Genomic DNA, 20,955 nt, shown 5'->3' with positions numbered 1-20,955 from the left:
GTTTTCATCTAGTTCAGCAAATATTTGTGCCTCCCTGATCCCGACCGGACTCTTGGTAGCGGTAACCATGTTTACATTTTTACTCACGAAGGAAATAATGAAATGATATTAGGTAATTTTGCTTGCGTAGAGGTGACACGCCTGGAATTCAGATATGCTTGAAACCGTATCCCATGCTCTTTGAGGCTGCAGGGGACAAAAAAAAGGTCTATCTCATCCTTATCTTCAGGGACATTCATTCCATAAGCAGCCTCTCACATCGTCTCCAACCTCATTGGTTCCTTTTCTTATTTCTAGAACAAACCAAGCTGCTCCCCTTCCCCCCTCACCTTTCTGATCATGCTCGTTAAAATAGCCAACCCCTCCCAACACTTAGCCTGCATCAACATCATTTTGTATTGCTCAAGCAGTTTCCTGATTACCTGTTGACTGTCTCCTAATAAAACATAAACTTTATAAGGGAAGGAATCACCACTGTAACCCTGCCTTTATAGTACAGCGTTTGACATGTAAGACATTCTGAGAAATGGTTTGTTGAATGAATACTTTAATAATGTTTAAAAAATTTTTATTGATTTTTATAGAGAGGAAAGGTGAGGGGGAGAGCAAAACATTGATCAGCTGTCTCCTGCATTCTCCCCAACTAAGGATTGAACCGAAACTCAGGCTTATGCCCTGACTGGGAATCCAACCAGTGACCTTTTGGCGACCTTTTGGTGCTTAGGATGTGGCCCAACCAACTGAGCCACACCCACCAGGGCAATAAAAATAATTTACCATTTGAGCCCTATAAAAGAAAGGATTCCATTTCTTACTAGGCATTGTGAGTTCAGGTAAAGATCAGTGTTCTTTTATTTTTTAAATCCTCACTTGAGGACATGTTTATTGATTTTTTTTAGAGAGAGAGAGAGAGAGAAAGAGAGATACGAGAGAATTATCAATCGGTTGCCTCCCATATGAATCTGGACCAGGGATTGAACCCAAAACCTAGGTATGTGCCCTGACTGGGAATGAACCTGAAACCTTTTGGTGCAAGAGAGGATGCTCCAACTAACTGAGCTGCAGGGGACAAAAAATGCTCTGGCCTGGGCAAGAGCAGTGTTCTTAATGGAATCTGGCCCAGAAATTAGTTGTGTGGCGTTGGGCAACTTATTTCACTTTTTGGCTTAAGTGTTATAGGGGAGAAAAAATAATTTCCCTTCTACCTGCTAAATTCTTCTGCTGGACTAATAATCAAATTAGCATGAGACAGTAACCAAAGAAAATGACCAAATTTATTAAGTATGTACATACAGGGGTTCCATAGTAATTGAGGCTTATATGTGATCTTGAGCTAAGGAGAAGAGGGAGTTGTGGTTTGGGACTTCAAAGTAGGATGGCAATTTGCAGGGAGATAGAAAAGTAAATGTTTGGTAAATAAACATTTGCTGGGCCATCTTTAACAATGGGACACAGAATCCTGTCTGTTACACTTAATTCATATTAAACTATAGCTGTCTATGATGATTGCTCCCCTCTATCTAAATTCTTTTAGGTAGTTCCAGGGAAGGTCAAAGGTTTTTCCTGAGTCTTTTTTTTCTTGAAAATAATGAGTTTATAGTAATATACCCAAAAAGTCTATTTTGGGGTGGCAAATTCTGTTTCATCTTGGTGTTCTTAGGTATAACTGAAGTGTTAGCTACCTCATGGTATTATTGAAAGGATTATAAGATGATTTATGGGAATCAACCTTTGTGTGGGTCCTGACTGGTAATAGTAATAATAGTTACCATTGTGTTTACCTACATGGGCCTACCCTCAAAACATCCCTGTAAAAGTAATATGATTATTACCATTTTACAGAGAAGGAATCTTTCAAGCTTCAGAGAGGTTAAGTAATTTAACCTCAACATAACATACCCACATCACACAGTTATTAAGAGGAGCTCAGATTTAAACCTAGGTCTCTTTAAGAGCCCATGCACTTGCCAAACCGGTTTGGCTCAGTGGATAGAGCGTTGGCCTGTGGACTGAAAGGTCCCAGGTTCGATTCCAGTCAAGGGCATGTACCTGGGTTGCGGGCACATTACCATTTTACAGAGAAGGAATCTTTCAAGCTTCAGAGAGGTTAAGTAATTTAACCTCAACATAACATACCCACATCACACAGTTATTAAGAGGAGCTCAGATTTAAACCTAGGTCTCTTTAAGAGCCCATGCACTTAAATGTTATACTAGTAGTAGGTACTCAAAAAATGGTGGGGATTGTTTTTATTCAGTTGCTGAAGAAGTTGGATGCTTTTACCTTTGGGTATGATACCTGCCCCAGCATAGGGTGAATTATTATGGCTAGAACTGGCTGGTGCTAGTTTATCTTTTTGTTTATCTTTTTGATTTGCAAATTCCTGTTCTATTTTTTATTTCCTTCCCAGAAATTGTTTGCATGTTAGCAATAGTGCTTGCTATGTATTGGTTACAGTTTGATATTTAGAAAATAATTTATGAGGCTCAAGAGAGGTTGAGTATCTTGCCGAAGATCACTCAGCAATGCTAGGATATGAATCTTAAGTTATCTGGCCCCAGAGTCTGTTCTTAACATCTTTACTTTTAAGTTAGTAGTGACAGTTGTGGCTAATTATTTATAACTAGAGAGGCCCGATGCACGAAATTTGTGCAAGGGGCTCGGCCCTCACAGCCCCAGCTTCGTCTGGAAGGACATCTGGTTTAATTAGCATATTACGCTTTTAGTATTATAGATTATTTAGTCAGGCATTGAGGTAAATATTTTGCAGACATTATTGAATGTAACTGTCCCAAAGTTACATAATAGGTATCTGTGAGGTAGATAAACACTAGTATGACCTTGGAGGCACAAATTGGTGAAGTAACATGCCCAACATCACTTCGATGAAATTGTCCCCCAGATATGCTTGATATAACCCATGCTGCTTATAACTGTCATTAAACTGCCAGGATAAGTTTGGATATAGTTGAACTAAGAGCAAACTCCTGGAGTTTTGCAAATTGATGTAAAACATCAAATATGCATTATGTGGATATTATATTTTCTAAATTTCAGGATGGTAATGTTAGAAATGTAATCCTGTACTAACCAGATTTAAATCTTACCCTACCAATAATTTTTACAGAATTGATAAAATAGTGCATTTTTTGATCCACAATCCTATCATTTTTTTAGAGAGAGAGAAGAGGCAGAGAGAGAGAGAGAGAGAGAGAAACATTGATTGGCTGCCTTCCATATGCAACCCAACTGGGGATCAAACCTGTAACCCAGGTATGTGCCCTGACCGGGAATTGAACCTGCAACTTTTTTTGGTGTACAACCAGCTGAGCCACCCAGCCAGGGCTACCCTATTTTATTTATAACAGGGTTTAGACCAGTGATGGCGAACCTATGACACGCGTGTCAGAAGTGACACGCGAACTCATTTTTTTGGTTGATTTTTCTTTGTTAAATGGCATTTAAATATATAAAATAAATATCAAAAATATAAATCTTTGTTTTACTATGGTTGCAGATATCAAAAAATTTCTATATGTGACACGGCACCAGAGTTAAGTTAGGGTTTTTCAAAGTGCTGACATGCTGAGCTCAAAAGGTTCGCCATCACTGGTTTAGACTGACAATAGTGTAGACCAAAATTATTATTTGTGACCACCAAAAAATGGAGCAGATCATTTGGAGGGTTTTATTCTGCAAATTGAGTAATGTAGCACATAGTTATAGATCCATTTTAATTGTTTTCCATTATTTGTATCTGTGTATTGTAGGAAGTCCTTTGTAAGGAGGTGGGAAAAAAGACAAAAGGACCAATCACATTAGCAGAGAAGAGGGGCCATGGAATTTTCTGTAGTTCATTAGGCAGTAACTGGGCCATGCCATTTTCCCCTGTGTGAAGAGATGCTAAAGATGAACTATATATTCTTCTTTCTTTCTGTAATTTTATATTGTGTGGATTCAGTAAATTTATATGTTCTGAAATTATCAACCATCATCATTAATATCAATCAATATTTTTCTTGCCAGTGATAACCAAATTGCTAGCATTTAGAATAATTTGCAACTAATAAGAATTCAGACAGATACTTCAAATTGCTATGGAATTACTATCTTCCACACTGTGATTCTGATAATTGATAGGTATATACTTTTTGCCCAGAATGAATATACTTATTATTCCACAGTGCACACTAATAAAAGGAAAGACCATAGTGTTGGATAAATTTATGTCCTTGCACATATAGTAGTTATGAGCCCACTTATCTAGGAGCAGCTAATAATTTATCCCTGAATTAAATAGGTAAGAATGCTGATTTTAATTTTATAATGCTTACATTGTTATAAAATTTTTAATTCTTTAACCATTAGAAGGGAGGGCAAGCAAGTTATATGTGTAATTTATTTGTAAGATTCATAAAATTGGAAGATGAATACACTACTAGCTTAAATTACTTTCACATTTAGGAATATGTGTATCAGTAATTCATAATTTTGGTTTTACGATACTCTGATATTGCATATTATCTTAAGGGGATGACATATCTGCTTTAGTGTGTTTTGAGAATTTTAAAGCATCCTATATAATAAAAAGGTAAAATCAAATTGACCCTAACAGCAGAGCGACTGGGAATGACTGGTCACTATGACACACACTGACCACCAGGGGGCAGACGCTCAATGTAGGAGCTGCCCCCTAGTGGTCAGGGTGTTCCCACAGGGGGAGCTCTGCTCAGCCACAAGCCAGGCTGACGGCTGCCAGTACAGCGGTGGTGGTGGGAGCCTCTCCCGCCTCCTCAGCAGTGCTAAGGATGTCTGACTGCAGCTAGGCCTGCTCCCCGCTGGCAAGTGGACATCCCCCGAGGGCTCCTGGGCTGCCAGAGGGATGTCTGACTGCCATCTTAGGCCCAATCCCCCGGCGAGCGGGCCTAAGCCAGCAGGTGGTCATTCCCCGAGAGGTCCCAAACTGCCAGAGGGCATAGGCCGGGCTGAGGGACCCTCGGAGTGCACAAATTTTTGTGCACCGGGCTTCTAGTCCAGTGATGGCGAACCTTTTGAGCTCCGCGTGTCAGCATTTTGAAAAACCCTAACTTAACTCTGGTGCCGTGTCACATATAGAAATTTTTTGATATTTGCAACCATAGTAAAACAAAGATTTATATTTTTGATATTTTATATATTTAAATGCCATTTAACAAAGAAAAATCAACCACAAAAATGTCATAGGTTCGCCATCACTGTTCTAGTCTGAATATAAAAGGTAAAAATATAAAAATATGCCACCTAGCAATTTCTGCCCATTCTAGTAGCTTAGAAATGTTGGTTACTAGGAAAAAAAATTAAGATCTGTTTTATCTATTATCGTATATCTTTTAACTCATATAGCTCATTTTAAGACTCACTTCTTCATTTCCATTCAGTCTTGTTTGGACCCAAAAACATTGTCATTTTTTTTTTTTACCACAGAGACTTAAGCAATCCTAGTCACAGATGATAAATTGATGTTGCAAGTGTTATCTTAGCTCGAGTTAAATTCCTTGCTCACTATAATTTTATATAATATATCTTTGTAATTAGAATTTTTATGTATATTTTTCAATCTTTCATATTAATAAAAGTACCTGTCTGGATTTTATCATTAACAAGTGTATTACAGGTAGGTTAGAATTTGAGAGCTGTGTTCTAAAGCTCTGAAGAGATGTATTCAGATTTCTGATATGTCTGGCTAAGTGTTAAGTAGCTCAGAGCTATTAACCTATCCTTTGATTTCCAGTTCAGCCAGAAATGGCAATAATGGGAAAGGTGGATCTGGAAAGAAACTCCATTTTCATTTGTCACCACTTGTGGTACCTCCAGAGCGTTCTCCCCAAATATTTTAGGGTTGGGTCCTCCCCAGAGCCATCCAGAACCTTCTTTGTGATCACTAGCCATTTTATGTTAAGTTTTTGTTATGGAATAAATGTTTGTTCCCACCCCCTCCCCCCCATATGTCTTGAAGCCCTAACATCCCCAACATGATGGTATTTGGAGATGGGCCTTTGGTAGAAAATTAGGATTAGAAAAGGTCATGAGGTTGGGTCCCTTGTCTTTTTATTTTTTAATTTTTATTGATTTCAGAGAGGAAGAGAGATTGATCGGCTGTCTCCTGCACGCCCCCTACTTGGGATTGAGCCTACAACCCAGGCATGTGCCCTTGACCGGAATTGAACCTGGGACCTTTCAGTCTACAGTCTGATGCTCTATCCACTGAGACAAACCAGCTAGGGCAAAGGTCCCTTGTCATTTAAGAAAAAAGGGAGCTCCCTTCCCCAACCCCATCCTCCAGTCTGGATTTATAGGAGAAGGTAGCCCCCAATGTGAAAGGTAGCTACTTACAATTAAGAAAAGAGGCTTCAGCCCTAGCTGGTTTGGCTCAGTGGATAGAGTGCCAGCCTGCAAACTGAAGGGTCCTGGGTTCAATTCCGGTCAAGGGTATGCATGCCTGGTTGTGGGCTTGATCCCCAGTAGGGGGCATGCAGGAGGCAGCCAATCAATGATTCTCTCTCAACATTAATGTTTCTATCTCTCCTTCTCCCTTCCTCTCTGAAATCAATAAAAATATATTTAAAAAAAAGAAAAGAAAAGAGGCTTCAGAATGAAACCTACTTTGTTGGCACCTTGATCTTGGACTTCCCAGCTTCCAAAGCTGTGAGAAATAAATTACTATTGTGTAAGCCACCCAGTCTATGATATTTTGTTACGGCATCCTAAGCAGACTAATATTATTCTTTTAGAAGGTATCAGTAATAACCACATGCTTAGATATGTAACACCAAGTCACAAATAATAAAACAGATATGACTTACATTCATACAGAAAGTGGATACTACTGTTACCTAGGTGACTTAGAAGGCTGTGCTAATTCAGTGTCAGAGATATGCCAGTCTACTCAATTTACAACCTAGGCAACAGAATATAATAACTTTGAGCTTGATATTTCTTTTGGAAGGAGTCACTGGTGTTGGGTGACCTTGGGTTCCAGGTTTATCTTTAGTGTACATATAACTGCCTTGACAATCAAAAGTTTGTGGGCTTGTCAAATTAGATTTGGGTACAATTTATAAGCTTTATTGTGCCATATAGTTAGTCCCATGTGTGTATGTATGTATGTATGTATGTATACCTTTTCTACTATATTGCAAACTTTTTGAGTACTACAAATTAATAATCTTTGTATCCCTCTACAAATATTGCACAGTGCCTTAATCAAGGTGGATACTAAATGCATTTTAATGTAATTGAGTATATATATATTTTTTAAATATATTTTTTATTGATTTTTTTACAGAGAGGAAGGGAGAGAGATAGAGAGTTAGAAACATCGATAGAGAGAAACATCGATCAGCTGCCTCCTGCACACCTCCTACTGGGGATGTGCCCGCAACCAAGGTACATGCCCTTGACCGGAATCGAACCTGGGACCCTTGAGTCCACAGGCCGACGCTCTATCTACTGAGCCAAACCGGTTACGGCTAATTGAGTATATTGAAATCCCTTCCTATCAAAGCAGCCACTGCATTGTTAACTAATCCACATTAGATAAGGTTAATTAATATTAGATATTAACCAATATCAGATGGGACAAATAGCTTCTAAGATTAAAGGGCACCAAGTATATGTCTAGCTCTTGTAGAGATTGAGGTTATGGGCCTATTTAATCTGAAGCTTTGGTGTTTGGGATGATTAAAACAAGTTCCTGTTTATTGGATTGTATCTTACATTATTTCGTCTCTTTGGTCTAGGTGCAGGTGAGGCTTCTGAGTGAGTTTGAGTGCCCCCTTAAACTCCCACAATACTTAGCAGTTTAATACTCTGTCTTATGATTATTCATGTACATGTCATGTCTTTTACTATACTGTACGCTCTTTGAGGGTAGCCGTGTTAATGTTTACCTAATTCTCTGTAGTCTGTAAAACATAGTAGGTACTCAAGTATTTGAGTATTAGTAATAATACAGGTCTGAGTAAGGACCTCACCATATAAAATTAGTATTCTAATATTTGATCATTAACTATGAATTTATTTTTTTCCATTGATTTTTAGGGAGAATGGAAGACAGAGGGAAAGACAGAGAGAAACACATCGATTGGTTGCCTCCTGTAAGAGCCCTGACCAGGGCCCAGGCCAGGGAGGAGCCTGCAACCAAGGTACATTCCCCTGGCCAGAATTGAACCTGGGACCCTTTGGTCTGCAGGCCTATGCTCTATCCACTGAGCAAAACTGGCTAGGGCATGAATTTAAAAGACTTGGATTTTTCATTAAGTGTAAAATTGGTGCTTTGTCATCATTTAAATAAGTTGCTCCTTATTTAACTTTTTAAATATTTTTAAATTTAATTTTATTATTATTTTTTAATTAAATCTTTATTGTTCAGATTATTACAGTTGTTCCTCTTTTTTCCCCCATAGCTCCCCTCCACCTGGTTCCACCACACCCTCTGCCCTTACCCCCCCCCCCCCACTGTCCTCATCCATAGGTGTACGATTTTTGTCTAGTCTCTTCCCGTACCCCCCACACATCTTTCCCCCTGAGAATAGTCAGTCCACTCCCTTTCTATGCCCCTGATTCTATTATATTCACCAGTTTATTCTGTTCATCAGATTATTTATTCACTTGATTTTTAGATTCACTTGATAGATATGTATTTGTTGTTCATAATTTTTATCTTTACCTTTTTCTTCTTCTTCCTCTTCTTAAAGGATACCCTTCAGAATTTCATATAATCCTGGTTTGGTGGTGATGAACTCCTTTAGCTTTTTCTTATCTGTGAAGCTCTGTATCTGACCTTCAATTTTGAATGATAGCTTTGCTGGGTAAAGTAATCTTGGTTGTAGGTTCTTGGTATTCATCACTTTGAATATTTCTTGCCACTCCCTCTGGCCTGCATAGTTTCTATTGAGAAATCAGCTAACAATCTTATGGGTACTCCCTTGTAGGTAACTAACTGTTTTTCTCTTGCTGCTTTTAAGATTCTCTCTTTGTCTTTTGCTCTTGGCATTTTAACACTTGGAGTGCGGGAAACGAGTTAAGTCGGCTCGCGTGAATTGCGCGTACTCCGCGGGAGCCGTCTTTAACTCGGTTCATATAGATTTGCGGTGGAGTGCGGGAAACGTGTAAACTCGGGCCGATTGTAACTGCGTATTACCAAATATTTGTTTGTAATCCACCCTTTTGGTGGATGGAACAAAACCAAAAGACAGAGCCATCTTATATTTTGGCGGGAAATTCACCCGCACTCCAAGTGTTAATTATGATGTGTCTTGGATTCCTTTTGTTTGGGGTTCTCTGCGCTTCCTGGACTTGTAAGTCTATTTCTTTCACCATGTAGAGGAAGTTTTCTGTCATTATTTCTTCTAATAGGTTTTCAATATCTTGCTCTCTCTCTTCTTCTGGCACCCCCATAATTCGGATGTTGGTACGCTTGAAGTTGTCTCAGAGGCTCCTTACACTCTCTTCATATTTTTGGATTCTTTTTTCTTTTTGTTTTTCCGGTTGGGTGTTTTTTGCTTCTTTGTATTTCAAATCTTTGACTTGATTCTTGTGATCCTGAGCCAAACCGGTTTCGGCATGACCTGTTTCTTTGTCTCCGCATTTTGGCTGCTTCCCTGTGTTGATAGAGTGGCTTTCTATGCTAGGTGTCCTATAGGGCCCAGTGGCTCAGCCTCCACAATTACCTGAGGTGGACACGCTTGGTGCACCCCTTTGTGGGCTTTGTGCACAGTCTTGTTGTAGTTAAGCTTTGATTGTTGTAGGTATCACTGGGAGGAATTGACCTCCAGGCCAGTTGGCTGTGAAAATCAGCTGTGTCTGCAGTGGGAGAACTTCTGTGCTAGAGACACCCTTCTGGGGCAAGACTTGCTTCAGTGTGGCTTTGGTGCTCACTGAGTCTGCCCCCTGAGTGTGTCCCTTATGGATCTGAGGAGTTGTAATCTGGATGGTCCCACTCTGACCACTGGGTACACTGGCTCTTGGATCTCTAAGGAGGTGCTAATTTAGCCTCTGCCTGAGGCTACCCAGCAGGAGCTACGAAGAGATCTGCAGATTCCTCTTCTTTGTTTGGGGTTTGGAGGTGCCCAGATGAGGCCCAGCTATGAAGCAATGCAAGCTTCTGTGGGGCCTTGAGCCTTCTTTTGGATGTTCTGGGTCTCTCTGACCCAGCTGCAGTTTGTTAGGTAATTTTAGATTGCAAAGGGCCAGGCCTTTCATATGTAAAAGCCTCTGAGCACAGCTTGGGTGGGGCGGGGTCTCAGGGGATCAACAGGGCGGAGCAAGCAGCTATGGCTGCTCCTCAGTCTTACCCTAAGAGGCCCTGGGTCTCAGTGTCCCGCGGTAATCGCTGCAAGCATCTCTGAGAGAAAGCCGCCCTTGAGTTCCGCCCAATGCAAGACAGTCCAGTTTTTCCCTGTATGAGTCTGGGTCCCCAGAGACTCGCCCGGAACCGGAGTTCAGAGTACTCGGGAGCTTGTGTCTCCCTCCAGATTGAAAAATACAACGGCGTTCTCAGGTTGCCAGCCCTTTCCACGTGCGTCGCCGTACCTCTGCACTTTACTTCCGCACCTCCTCTGAGTCTCAGTGTGCTTTTCTCTTTCCTTCTAGTTGTAGAATTTCTACTCAGCCAGCCTTCCTGTGGTTCTGGATGATGTCTGTTTTGTCTTTTAGTTGTATTTTTTGAAGTTGTTGTGTGAGGCAGCAATTTCCGGTGTTAACCTATGCAGCCATCTTGGTTTCCTTTCTCTTAACATGTTTTTTATGCTTGATCTAATAAATCAGCCCTTTGACAGTAAATGTGATATACAGGGTGTCCCCAAAAATGTATATACAGTGGGGCCTTGACTTACGAGTTTAATTCGTTCCGAGACCGAGCTCCTTAAGGAGCTCGTTAAGGAGCTCGTTAACTCAAATTACTCTGTCAACTCAATGCAAAAAATCGGCCGAGAGACAGCTGGTATCTCAAAAAACTCGTTAGTCGGGACACTCGTAAGTCAAGGCCCCACTGTACACACTTTAAATAATTATAGAGGCAGTGTTTATTAAAATACATTTCATTTTCATTTAGCAGCTATCAGTTGTTAAAGTGTATATACATTTGGGGGGTCACCCTGTATAAATCTAATATTGATTGAAAATAAATTTTTTAATTGGAAATTAATTTGGTATGTTGAAAGAGATAGAATTCCTATTCTGGGGTATATCCCTGCTGGTCTGTCTGTAATAGACTAATGGCTGGGATGAACTCTGGGCAGAATTTACATTGACTAAGACTCTGAAAGTTCTTAGGCTATTTGCAAAACCTGTAGTCAGACACTGAGCCATTTTCACAGAAGCAGTAGTCTTTACAAGTGTTGCATATTTCAGGTTCTGGTTGGGTCCTGGTTTATGCTTGTGTCAGAAGCAGTGAGTAACTGGGAGCAAGGGTAAGCTTCAGGGAAGCCATTTTGGCACTCTGGATCTTGATTTTAAAGCACTATGAAATGGTGCATTTTCATTCATGTCAGGTAGTAGCAGAAATATTCTGATGAACCTGAAATGAATGTTTATTCTTTCATCTATAGGATCTAGCACGTTCTTTCTTCTTTTCCCAAAACTTGAACTAAATTTCAGTTTATAAAGTACTCTTGAAATGTTCCTGTAGGTGACAGAAATGTCCCATTTCCATTATTTGTGTAGTGAATGTTTTGAAATAAACATGATATATTAGAACTTCCTCTATGAGGATCTGGCAAAATCTTCCTCCCTCCAATGGAATTTTTTCTGCTTATGAAAATAATACATGTTTGTTTAAAAACAAATCAATATTGACTTCCAACTGCCGTCAGACCAGCTGCTGAGCCAGTGTCTGTGCACTACTTGCTGTTGTCAGAACATGCCCATGGGCATGAGCCGGTTTACCTACGTGAATCGCAGCCAGCCTCCTGGCCATGTGTGCAGACTGAAGTGGTGTGTAGGTACTACCAGCCGGACATCACTGTACCTTCAATTCCACCAGAATCTGGAGAACTCAAAACAGAACTTTTGAGAGAAAGGGAGAAAACATGAACCTCAAATTTCTCAGAATAGAATTCTGAATTCTGTGAATAATCTACATCTTAAATATAAATATTTTTTAATTTACTGAAGGCCAAGTTACTTGTCCAAAAGCACCTACCTAATATGATGCTGACTGAAGAAGAGGTGCTTAATAGGTATTAACAGATACATTGAGATTTAATTATGATCTGACCAATATTTCTTGAAAACTGCCAGAGCTCATATCATGAGCTTCTTGAATGTGATTTGGAAGTTATTTAGTCTTAAATATCATGTGAGATAGAGTATTATAATTCGGGTTTATTTCTTTGAATAAACATTAAGTATAATGGTGAATGAGAATTATAAATCAACTATAATAAAAAATTGAAGTTGAAAGTGAAAAAAATAAATCCATATTAAAGTGTACAAAGTGGCAAGTTCCCACTTGTTATATTTGACCATTGTTTGATATATTCCTCCATACCCACCCACCTATCCTTCCTTCCCCCATCTCTCCCTCCCTGTTCCTCTTCCTTTTATATTTTGTATTAGTTTTTTGTTTGTAGAATTTATTTTAATATATCTTTTAAATTTTCCCTATACTTTATATATATGTGTGTATATATATATACACACACATTGCCAAAAATGATTTATAAGAAAGACTATTGTATTTTTTAAAAAGCAATATATATATATATATTCACTGAAGAAAATTTGGAATATATGATATAAGGAAGGAACTAAATAAAATCTCTGTAACTCCCCTCCCCAAGATAATAGTTTTCATGGTTTTGTTATATATTTTCTCTGTGTATAAATGCATATATAATATTTATAAAATTAATCATTGTACATTTTACCATTGCAGGTATGACATCATTAGTGTTGTTATTGAATATTTTGTATGCCAGAGGCTGGGCATACCAAAACAACCAATATATGGTCCTACTCAAGCCATCTTGGAGTTTCTAGTATGAAGGCACCTCATGAGTGGATTATAACAATTTCAGACTTCTAGAAGTTTTTTTTTATATGTTTTATTGATTTTTTTACAGAGAGGAAAGGAGAGGGATAGTTAGAAACATCGATGAGCGAGAAACATGGATCAGCTGCCTCCTGCACATCCCCTGCTGGGGATGTGCCCGCAGCCAAGGTAGATGCCCTTGACCAGAATTGAACCTGGGACCCTTCAGTCCTCAGGCCGATGCTCTATCCACTGAGCCAAACCGGTTAGGGCAGGAGTTTGTTTTTTTAAAGAAATCACTTAACTTCTTATTTTAATTTTAATATTTGTATTTATTAAATTGGGGTGACATTGGTCAACATGAACATACAGATTTCAGGTGTGGGTTTATATGTTACAAGATCTGTATGTCAAATGAGATCACTTAATTTTTTTTCCTGTCCTAGCCAATTTGTCTCAGTGGATAGAGTGTCAGCCTGCAGACTGAAAGGACCAGGGTTCAATTCTGTGTTCGATTCTGGGTTCGATTCTGGTCAAGGGCATGTACCTCGGTTGCAGGCTCCTCCCGGGCTCAGGGCCTGGTGGGGGCGAGTGCAGGAAGCAACCAATCGATGTGTTTCTCTCACATTGATATTTCTCTCTGTCTTTCCCTCTCTCTAAAAATCAATGGAAAAATATCCTCGGATGAGGATTAAAAAAAATAATAAATAAATAAATAACTTTTTTTTCTATTGTGAGATGAGAAGAGGGTATTTGGATTTGGGGTGGGAAATAGCATGTTTTCTTTGTTCAGTGATATTTTGATAGACTATAGTATATTTTTTAAAACTAAATTTTCAAACATTAAAAAATGGAAAGAATATTATGAGTCCCCATATACTCATGACTCCTGTTTAAAGTATTATCAAGATTTGCCACATTTTTCTTAGCTCTTTGAAGTTTTTTTCTCTTTAACGAACTAAAGGAAATTTCATATCATGTCATTTTACTATTCATATCATGTCATCTTAACTATTCATCTTTAAAATATATGGTTGAGCCGTAGCTGGTTTGGCTCAGTGGATAGAGCGTTGGCCTGTGGACTGAAGGTCCCAGGTTCGATTCGGGTCAAGGGCACATGCCCAGGTTGTGGGCTCGACTCCCAGTAGGGGGCGTGCAGGAGGCAGCTGATCAATGGTTCTTTCTCATCATTGATGTTTCTATCTCTCCATCTCCCTTCCTCTCTGAAATCAATAAAAATAAAAACATTAAATAAAACATATGGTTGATTTCTGATATAAGTATAATTCATTATCATACTAGAAAGTTACTGAAAGTTCTTGATATCTGTTACCTAAATTTCTCTGATAGGCTAAGATTTTTAACATCTTAATCTAATTAAATGTTTGTATCTTGTAATGCTCTCATCGAAACAGCCATATTTCTTTTTCAGATTAGTGATGATGAACCAGGTTATGACCTAGATTTATTTTGTATACCTAATCATTACGTGGAGGATTTGGAAAAGGTGTTTATTCCTCATGGACTAATTATGGACAGGTTAGTAAGATCTTAAATTGAAGTTTGTGTCTTATATTAATTTCAGGTGTCAGCAATTGTTTTAAGTAGTTGATATTTGACCATAAACTGGACCAGCTTGTCAAAAAATAGATTTAAAAAACTTTAAAAGCCTTCTTTACAAAAAAGGAAGGGAGGGTTTACTAATAACCCAGCATAAATTATGGTATACTGGGAATCTGTAGGGAGTGAAATAAAGTAAACATGAAAGGAGATTAGAAGAATGAACTTTAGTCACAGTCTTTGATTTCTCAACCCTGAACAGGGTAATGGACTGGGACTGAATCACATGAAAGCAAGGTCAGATTTTGATTATTATGCACATCTAGCTTGAAATTTCCCCTTAAATAAATTACAGTGAGGAACTTTGATATTTAAATACTTGCCTTGTGTGTCAGGTTATTTTGTTTTTTATTTTAAATTATAATATCGATACATATATACTGTGAATTTTAACTGTAGAGGCTATAAATAAGAGTAGAGTTCTCTCCTCTCAGCCTGCAGTGCATATCTCCTCCCTACATATGGGCTAATCACATATAATATATGCAAATGTACACATATTTTAACACATGGGTGTGTACTATCATATAGGTCAAAAATTTATTGGACACTTTTTCATATATCCAGAGCTATCCTATATATTTAAAAAATTGCATAGTATTCCATTTTCTAGCTGTACCATAATTAATTTACTAGCTCCCTATTGATGGACATGCAAGAGTTCTCCACTGTCTTGCTATTATAGACCATACTAGAAGGGGACATCCTTTTATACATGTTTGGGTGCTTGCTCAACTTTATCCACGTGGAAATTCTGGATCAAGTGGGAGGTGTTTATTGAATGTTGTTGTTTTTTAAATATATTTTATTGGTTTTTTACAGAGAGGAAGGGAGAGGGATAGAGAGTTAGAAACATCAATGAGAGAGAAACGTTGATCAGCTGCCTCCTGCACACTCCCCACTGGGGATGTGCCCACAACCAAGGTACATGCCCTTGACCGGAATCGAACCTGGGACCCTTGAGTCCGCAGGCCGACGCTCTATCCACTGAGCCAAACCGGTTAGGGCTATTGAATGTTTTGATACTGCCAAATTATCCTTCAGAAAGTTATGTTAATTTATATTCCCAATGATATATGCAAATACTGTTTTCCTCAATTTCTTCTTATATTGTATATTGTCAGGTAAATTTCATTTAATTAGAATTTGCCAATCTGGTAAGTGAAAATGGTATCTTATTTTAAATTGCATTAAAAATTTTATTGTGTTATAGTGAACCTGGCTTTTGAGGGTTTTTGAAATTTTTGCTTTATGAAATAAGGATATATACTTCATGGGGGCAAAGGATGTATTTTGTGGAAGTTAATGATTAAGGGATGTTTGTTATAAAGTTTAAATGTATTTCTATTATAATATAAATTACTTTCTATTAAGTTCCTAATTTTATTTCTGTAGGACCGAGCGGCTTGCTCGAGATGTGATGAAGGAGATGGGAGGCCATCACATTGTAGCCCTCTGTGTGCTCAAGGGGGGCTATAAATTCTTTGCTGACCTGCTGGATTACATCAAAGCACTGAACAGAAATAGTGATAGATCCATTCCTATGACTGTAGATTTTATCAGACTGAAGAGCTACTGTGTAAGTATATTTAATATATGTTTATTTAATAAAAATTAAAAATAAAACAGCAACTATAGGTTTTCTGTATGTTTTTGAAGCTTTGCAAACTATATTTACATGTTCATTTCAGTTTTTTACAGTGAGATTTTCAGATATATTCAATAGTACTCTATATCCAAGTGAATTTTGTCTTTTTTTTTTTTTGAGTTAATCTTCACCCGAGGATATTTTTCCATTGATTTTTTAGGGAGAGAGGGAAAGACAGAGAGAAACATTAATGTGAGAGAAACACATCGATTGGTTGCCTCTTGCATGTACCCTGACCAGGGCCCAGGCTGGGAGGAGCCTGCAACCAAGGTACTTGCTCTTGACGAAATGAACCCGGGACCGTTTGGTCCACAGGCTCTGTCCATTGAGCAAAACCAGCTAGGGCAATATTGTCTTTTTTTTTTTTTCCAAATTAGTCACCTTAGAGGTTATATACTTATTTTAAAGGTTTTTTGATTTTTGGGGTTTTTTTGTAGTTTTAATTTTAATTTTTTAAAATATATTTTTATTTATTTCAGAGAAGAAGGGAGAGGGGGAGAGTTAGAAACCTCAATGATGAGAGAGAATCATTGATTGGCTGCCTCCTGCAGGCCCCGCACTGGGAACCAAGCCCGCAACCAGGGCATGTACCCTGACCCGGAATCAGCTGTGATCTCTTGGTTCATAGGTTGATACTCAACCACAGAGCCACACTGGCCAGGCTGTTTTTTGGAGTTTTTAAAAATCTTTTAAGAATTGCTGTTGGGACTTGGGTGATACTCTTTTGACTATATTTACTGGTGGCAGATATTTTCTCTGGAGCTAGATTGGTTTGGGGGGAAATTGAAAGGCATTTGGAGCTAGGTCTGATAAATAAGGTGGGCCTAGAGTTATTTCCTAGCCCTAGCCAGTTTGGCTTAGTGGATAGAGTGTCGGTCTGCGGACTGAAGGGTCCCAGGTTCAATTCGGGTCAAGGGCACATGCCCAGGTTGTGAGATCGATCCCCAGTGTAGGGTGTGCAGGAGGCAGCTGATCAATAATTCTCCCCCATCATTGATGTTTCTATTTCTCCCTCTCCCTTCCTCTCTGAAATCAATAAAATATATTAAAAGAAGAATTATTTCCTAGAAAGCACACATGGAGCGAGAACATTGGCACATTGGAAATACCACTTTTGATTCACAGTCATTGTGCAGTGTTACATGATCTCAAATGCTTCAGAATATTGACACTGGATGAACCAAAATCAGTGTGATCTTTTTTTTTTGTTTGTTTGTTTTTTTTGTTAATCCTCACCCGAGGATATTTTTCCATTGATTTTTAGAGAGAGTGGAAGGGAGAGACAGAGAAAAACATCGATGTGAGAGAGACACATTGATTGGTTGCCTCCTGCACGCACCCTGACTAGGGCCGAGGAACCTGCAACCAAGGTACATGCCCTTGACCAGAATCAAACCTGGAACCTTTCAGTCCTCGAGCTGATGCTCTATCCACTGAGCCAAACTGGCTAGGGCTCAGTTTGATCTTTACACATGAATTTCATCCACAATTTCTTTGATCATGTGAATGTTTGATTTCATTAAGAATAAGACCACTTATCTACATTTAGCTTTCAACCTTCACTCTCTTTGTTAATTATCTATTTGACTCAAGTCTTTGACCTTTTTCACATTTTCATCAGTCCAGTGGGTGATTAGATAACCACTTAAATATTATAGACCTTTTCCCTATCCCACCAAAGCCCTTTATGCTCATACATCATGACATTACTTTGTATTTATAAGTTCCTTTTAACTTGTCAGTCTTGTTTGAATTAAAGACTTGTTTAAATATAAAATTTGGATTTTTACTTAACAGAAGTTATTTGTTTATTTTGATGGTTTACGCTCAGATTTAATGTTAGGCAGCATAGCTGCCAACAGTATAGCTGCCCAGTTTTTATTTTATTTATTTTATTTTTAAATGATAACCTTTTTATGTTTTTATTTTATTTTTGTTAAGCCTCACCTGAGGATATTTTTACATTGATGTTTAGAGAGGGAGAGACAGAGAGAGGGAAACATGGATATGTAAAAGACACATCTTTTAAAAAAATGTTTTTATTGATTTCAGAGAGGAAGAGAGAGAGAGAGAGAGAGAGAGAGAGAGAGAGAGAGAGAGAGAGAGAGAGAGATGGAAACATCAGTGATGAGAGAGAATCATTGATCAGCTGCCTCCTGCATACCCCCCACTGGGGATTGAGCCCACAACCCAGGCATGTGCTCTTGACTGGAATCGAACCCGGGATGGACCCTTCAGTCCTTAGGCCAATGCTCTATCCACTGAGCCAGACCAACCAGGGCTGTATTTTATTTTTTGAAAGCTGCCTAGTTTCTAATATATTGTTGCTTAGAGTCAAAACATGTACTTAAGTCCATGGTATGATTTCTCTTTGATCTTCTTAAGAACCCTACCCACACACACACACACACACACACACATAAAAATTAATCTTGTTACTTTATGACTGATACTTCATTCCTCTGGGAATTTGGGCATAATGTTCTTTCTTTGAAAAGAAAACTCGTAAAAACATGTAAGGGAACTTTAATATTTTTTTTTAAAGTATTTTATAGCTGTAAGAGCAATTTGAAGCAAAGGAACACTTTGACATTTTAATTTAATTTTCTACTTTTAGTTTTTTTCTCATTAGTTTTAGATCTTAGAGGATTATTAAGCTGAACTCCTCAACTGATAAAAAATGTGAAAATTTAAACACAAGCAAAGTGAATTTTAAGATTAATTTTCACTTAGAGGAAAATAATATCCATTCTGTTTTATGTGAAATTCTGTGTAGGTTTACTCCTAAGCAATAGAAATTAAGAATACCATCCATATACTTTAATTTTTCAGTTTGTCATGGAAAATATTCACATGTCCATATAAAATATAGGCAACTTAATTTGATTAAGTTGTAAAATGGAAATTTAAAATTGTTTGCAGTATCAGTAACATTCATGTTAGTATAGTTTTAAATTGACCAGTTTGAAATAGTGAATTAAACATTGATCTGTACTAATCCTAAAGGAATGCTGAATGAACTATTAAATATTCCTAGGATATATAAAGAGCCATAACAGTGTCAACACGCCCCATCTGGTTTTTCTCCAAAATAAAAATTGTATTTTTTTCTGATTAAAAAACATGTTTAATATAAAAACATAGAACCAAAAAAATAAAAAATAAAAATAAAAACATAGAACCACAAAAATTATAAAGGAATTGTCACCCTAAATTTCACTACCATTTTTATTTCTAATATTTTAAAGAATTTTTTCTTAGAATATACACACATATATATTATAGTTTACATACTGTTTATCAAAGAAGCTAGGCAGGATTTTCTTTGCTTAGTGCCTAGATGGGAAATTGACTGGGGATTCCAAATACCATATTTCATTAATTCTAAATTAAATCAGTTTAAGACCACTATTTTTTGTGTTTCTAAGGAAAAAGACACTGTCAATTATGGTAGTAAGTTGTGATCAGTTGTAATATGTTGATTTCTGAGGTATAAAAATGTAAATGTGTATCTTAGAACAATGAAATTTTAGTAAAGTATATTTAATGCCCTTTTCTATCCCTAAACTCTGTGATTTTCTGAAAAATTAAATAGTTGATAAGTATGCAAACATATTTTCTCTATTGTGAGTTCAATTTTGTAGTATTTTTTTTTTTACTAAAATAGTTGAATAAAAAATAATGAAGCCTCAGTAGGAAAAGTTGTCAGACCAGTAAATTTTTTGTGGGAATATTTTTGTGTGGGCCTTAAGCAAAGGGAAAATTAGCTTGATTTTTGAGATATGAGTTACTATCTCCATGTACATGTAAGAACAATGAGGTGTGAAAGGATTAAGTTACTTGCCCAAGATCATACAGGTCTTTGATCTGAACCCAAGCCTTTAACTACAGAACTCAGTCTTATTTGGGAAAACTTTTTAACTGACTTGGATCCTCTAATATGGGCTTCCTTTTATTTCTTCACTTGAGGCACAGCACACAATTAAATCATGCACGTGTAGGGTCCCCTAGACCTAGCCTGCCATCAGGGCCATGTCCGCTGCCCAGCTATGCCTCGCATACTCCGCGGACACTGCCGACGCCCTGAGGTGGGGGGTGGGCCCGAGAGGTGCTTCATGCACCTCCTGGTGACCGGTCATTTGGTTGTTTCAGTTGTGATGCCTCTGGCCTTTAATTATTATGACTAGAGGCCTGGTGCACGAAATGCGTGCACTTGTGGAGGGGGGTTGTCCCTCAGCCCAGCCTTCACCCTCTCTCCAATCCGGGACCCCTTGGTGGATGTCTGACTGCTGGTTATTCCTTTCACAATCCAGGACTGCTGGCTCCCAACTGCTCGCCCTCCTGCCTGCCTGATTGCCCCTAACCACTTCTGCCTGCTAGCCTGATCACTCCCTAACCACTCCCCTCCCAGCCTGATTGACACCTAACTGCTCCCCTGCCGGCCACGATTGCCTCTAACTGCCCTCCCTTATCCACCCGGTCACCCCCAACTGCCCTCCCATGCTGGCCCAGTCACCCCCAACTGCCCTCCCCTGCAGGCCTGGTCCCCCCCCAACTGCCCTCCTCTGCAGGCCTGGTCACCCCCAACTGCCCTCCCCTGCCGGGGCCGGCAATCCTGTGACCACATGGGGGTGGCCATCTTGTGTGAGGGAGTGACAGCCAATTTGCATATCA

At 38.5% G+C, this 20,955-nt stretch overlaps 1 protein-coding gene and 1 pseudogene across 1 annotated transcript in view; both read left to right on the top strand.

Annotated features, from left to right (window-relative positions):
• HPRT1 (hypoxanthine phosphoribosyltransferase 1) overlaps positions 1 to 20,955 on the top strand; it is a 38,888-nt gene that overhangs the window by 560 nt on the left and 17,373 nt on the right. Inside the window, exons 2-3 of the mRNA XM_006082071.3 lie at positions 14,446 to 14,552; positions 16,029 to 16,212. Coding sequence (XP_006082133.1) covers positions 14,446 to 14,552; positions 16,029 to 16,212 — 291 coding nt within the window. The remainder of the gene's footprint in view (positions 1 to 14,445; positions 14,553 to 16,028; positions 16,213 to 20,955) is intronic.
• Positions 11,901 to 12,152, top strand: LOC102438461 (annotated as a pseudogene).

The sequence above is a fragment of the Myotis lucifugus genome, unplaced genomic scaffold (assembly GCF_000147115.1).
Source record: "Myotis lucifugus unplaced genomic scaffold, Myoluc2.0 scaffold_2, whole genome shotgun sequence".
In the NCBI taxonomy this organism is placed as follows: domain Eukaryota; kingdom Metazoa; phylum Chordata; class Mammalia; order Chiroptera; family Vespertilionidae; genus Myotis; species Myotis lucifugus.
Note: the sequence above shows the minus strand (reverse complement) of the source record. Positions and strands in the feature narration are given on the sequence as shown.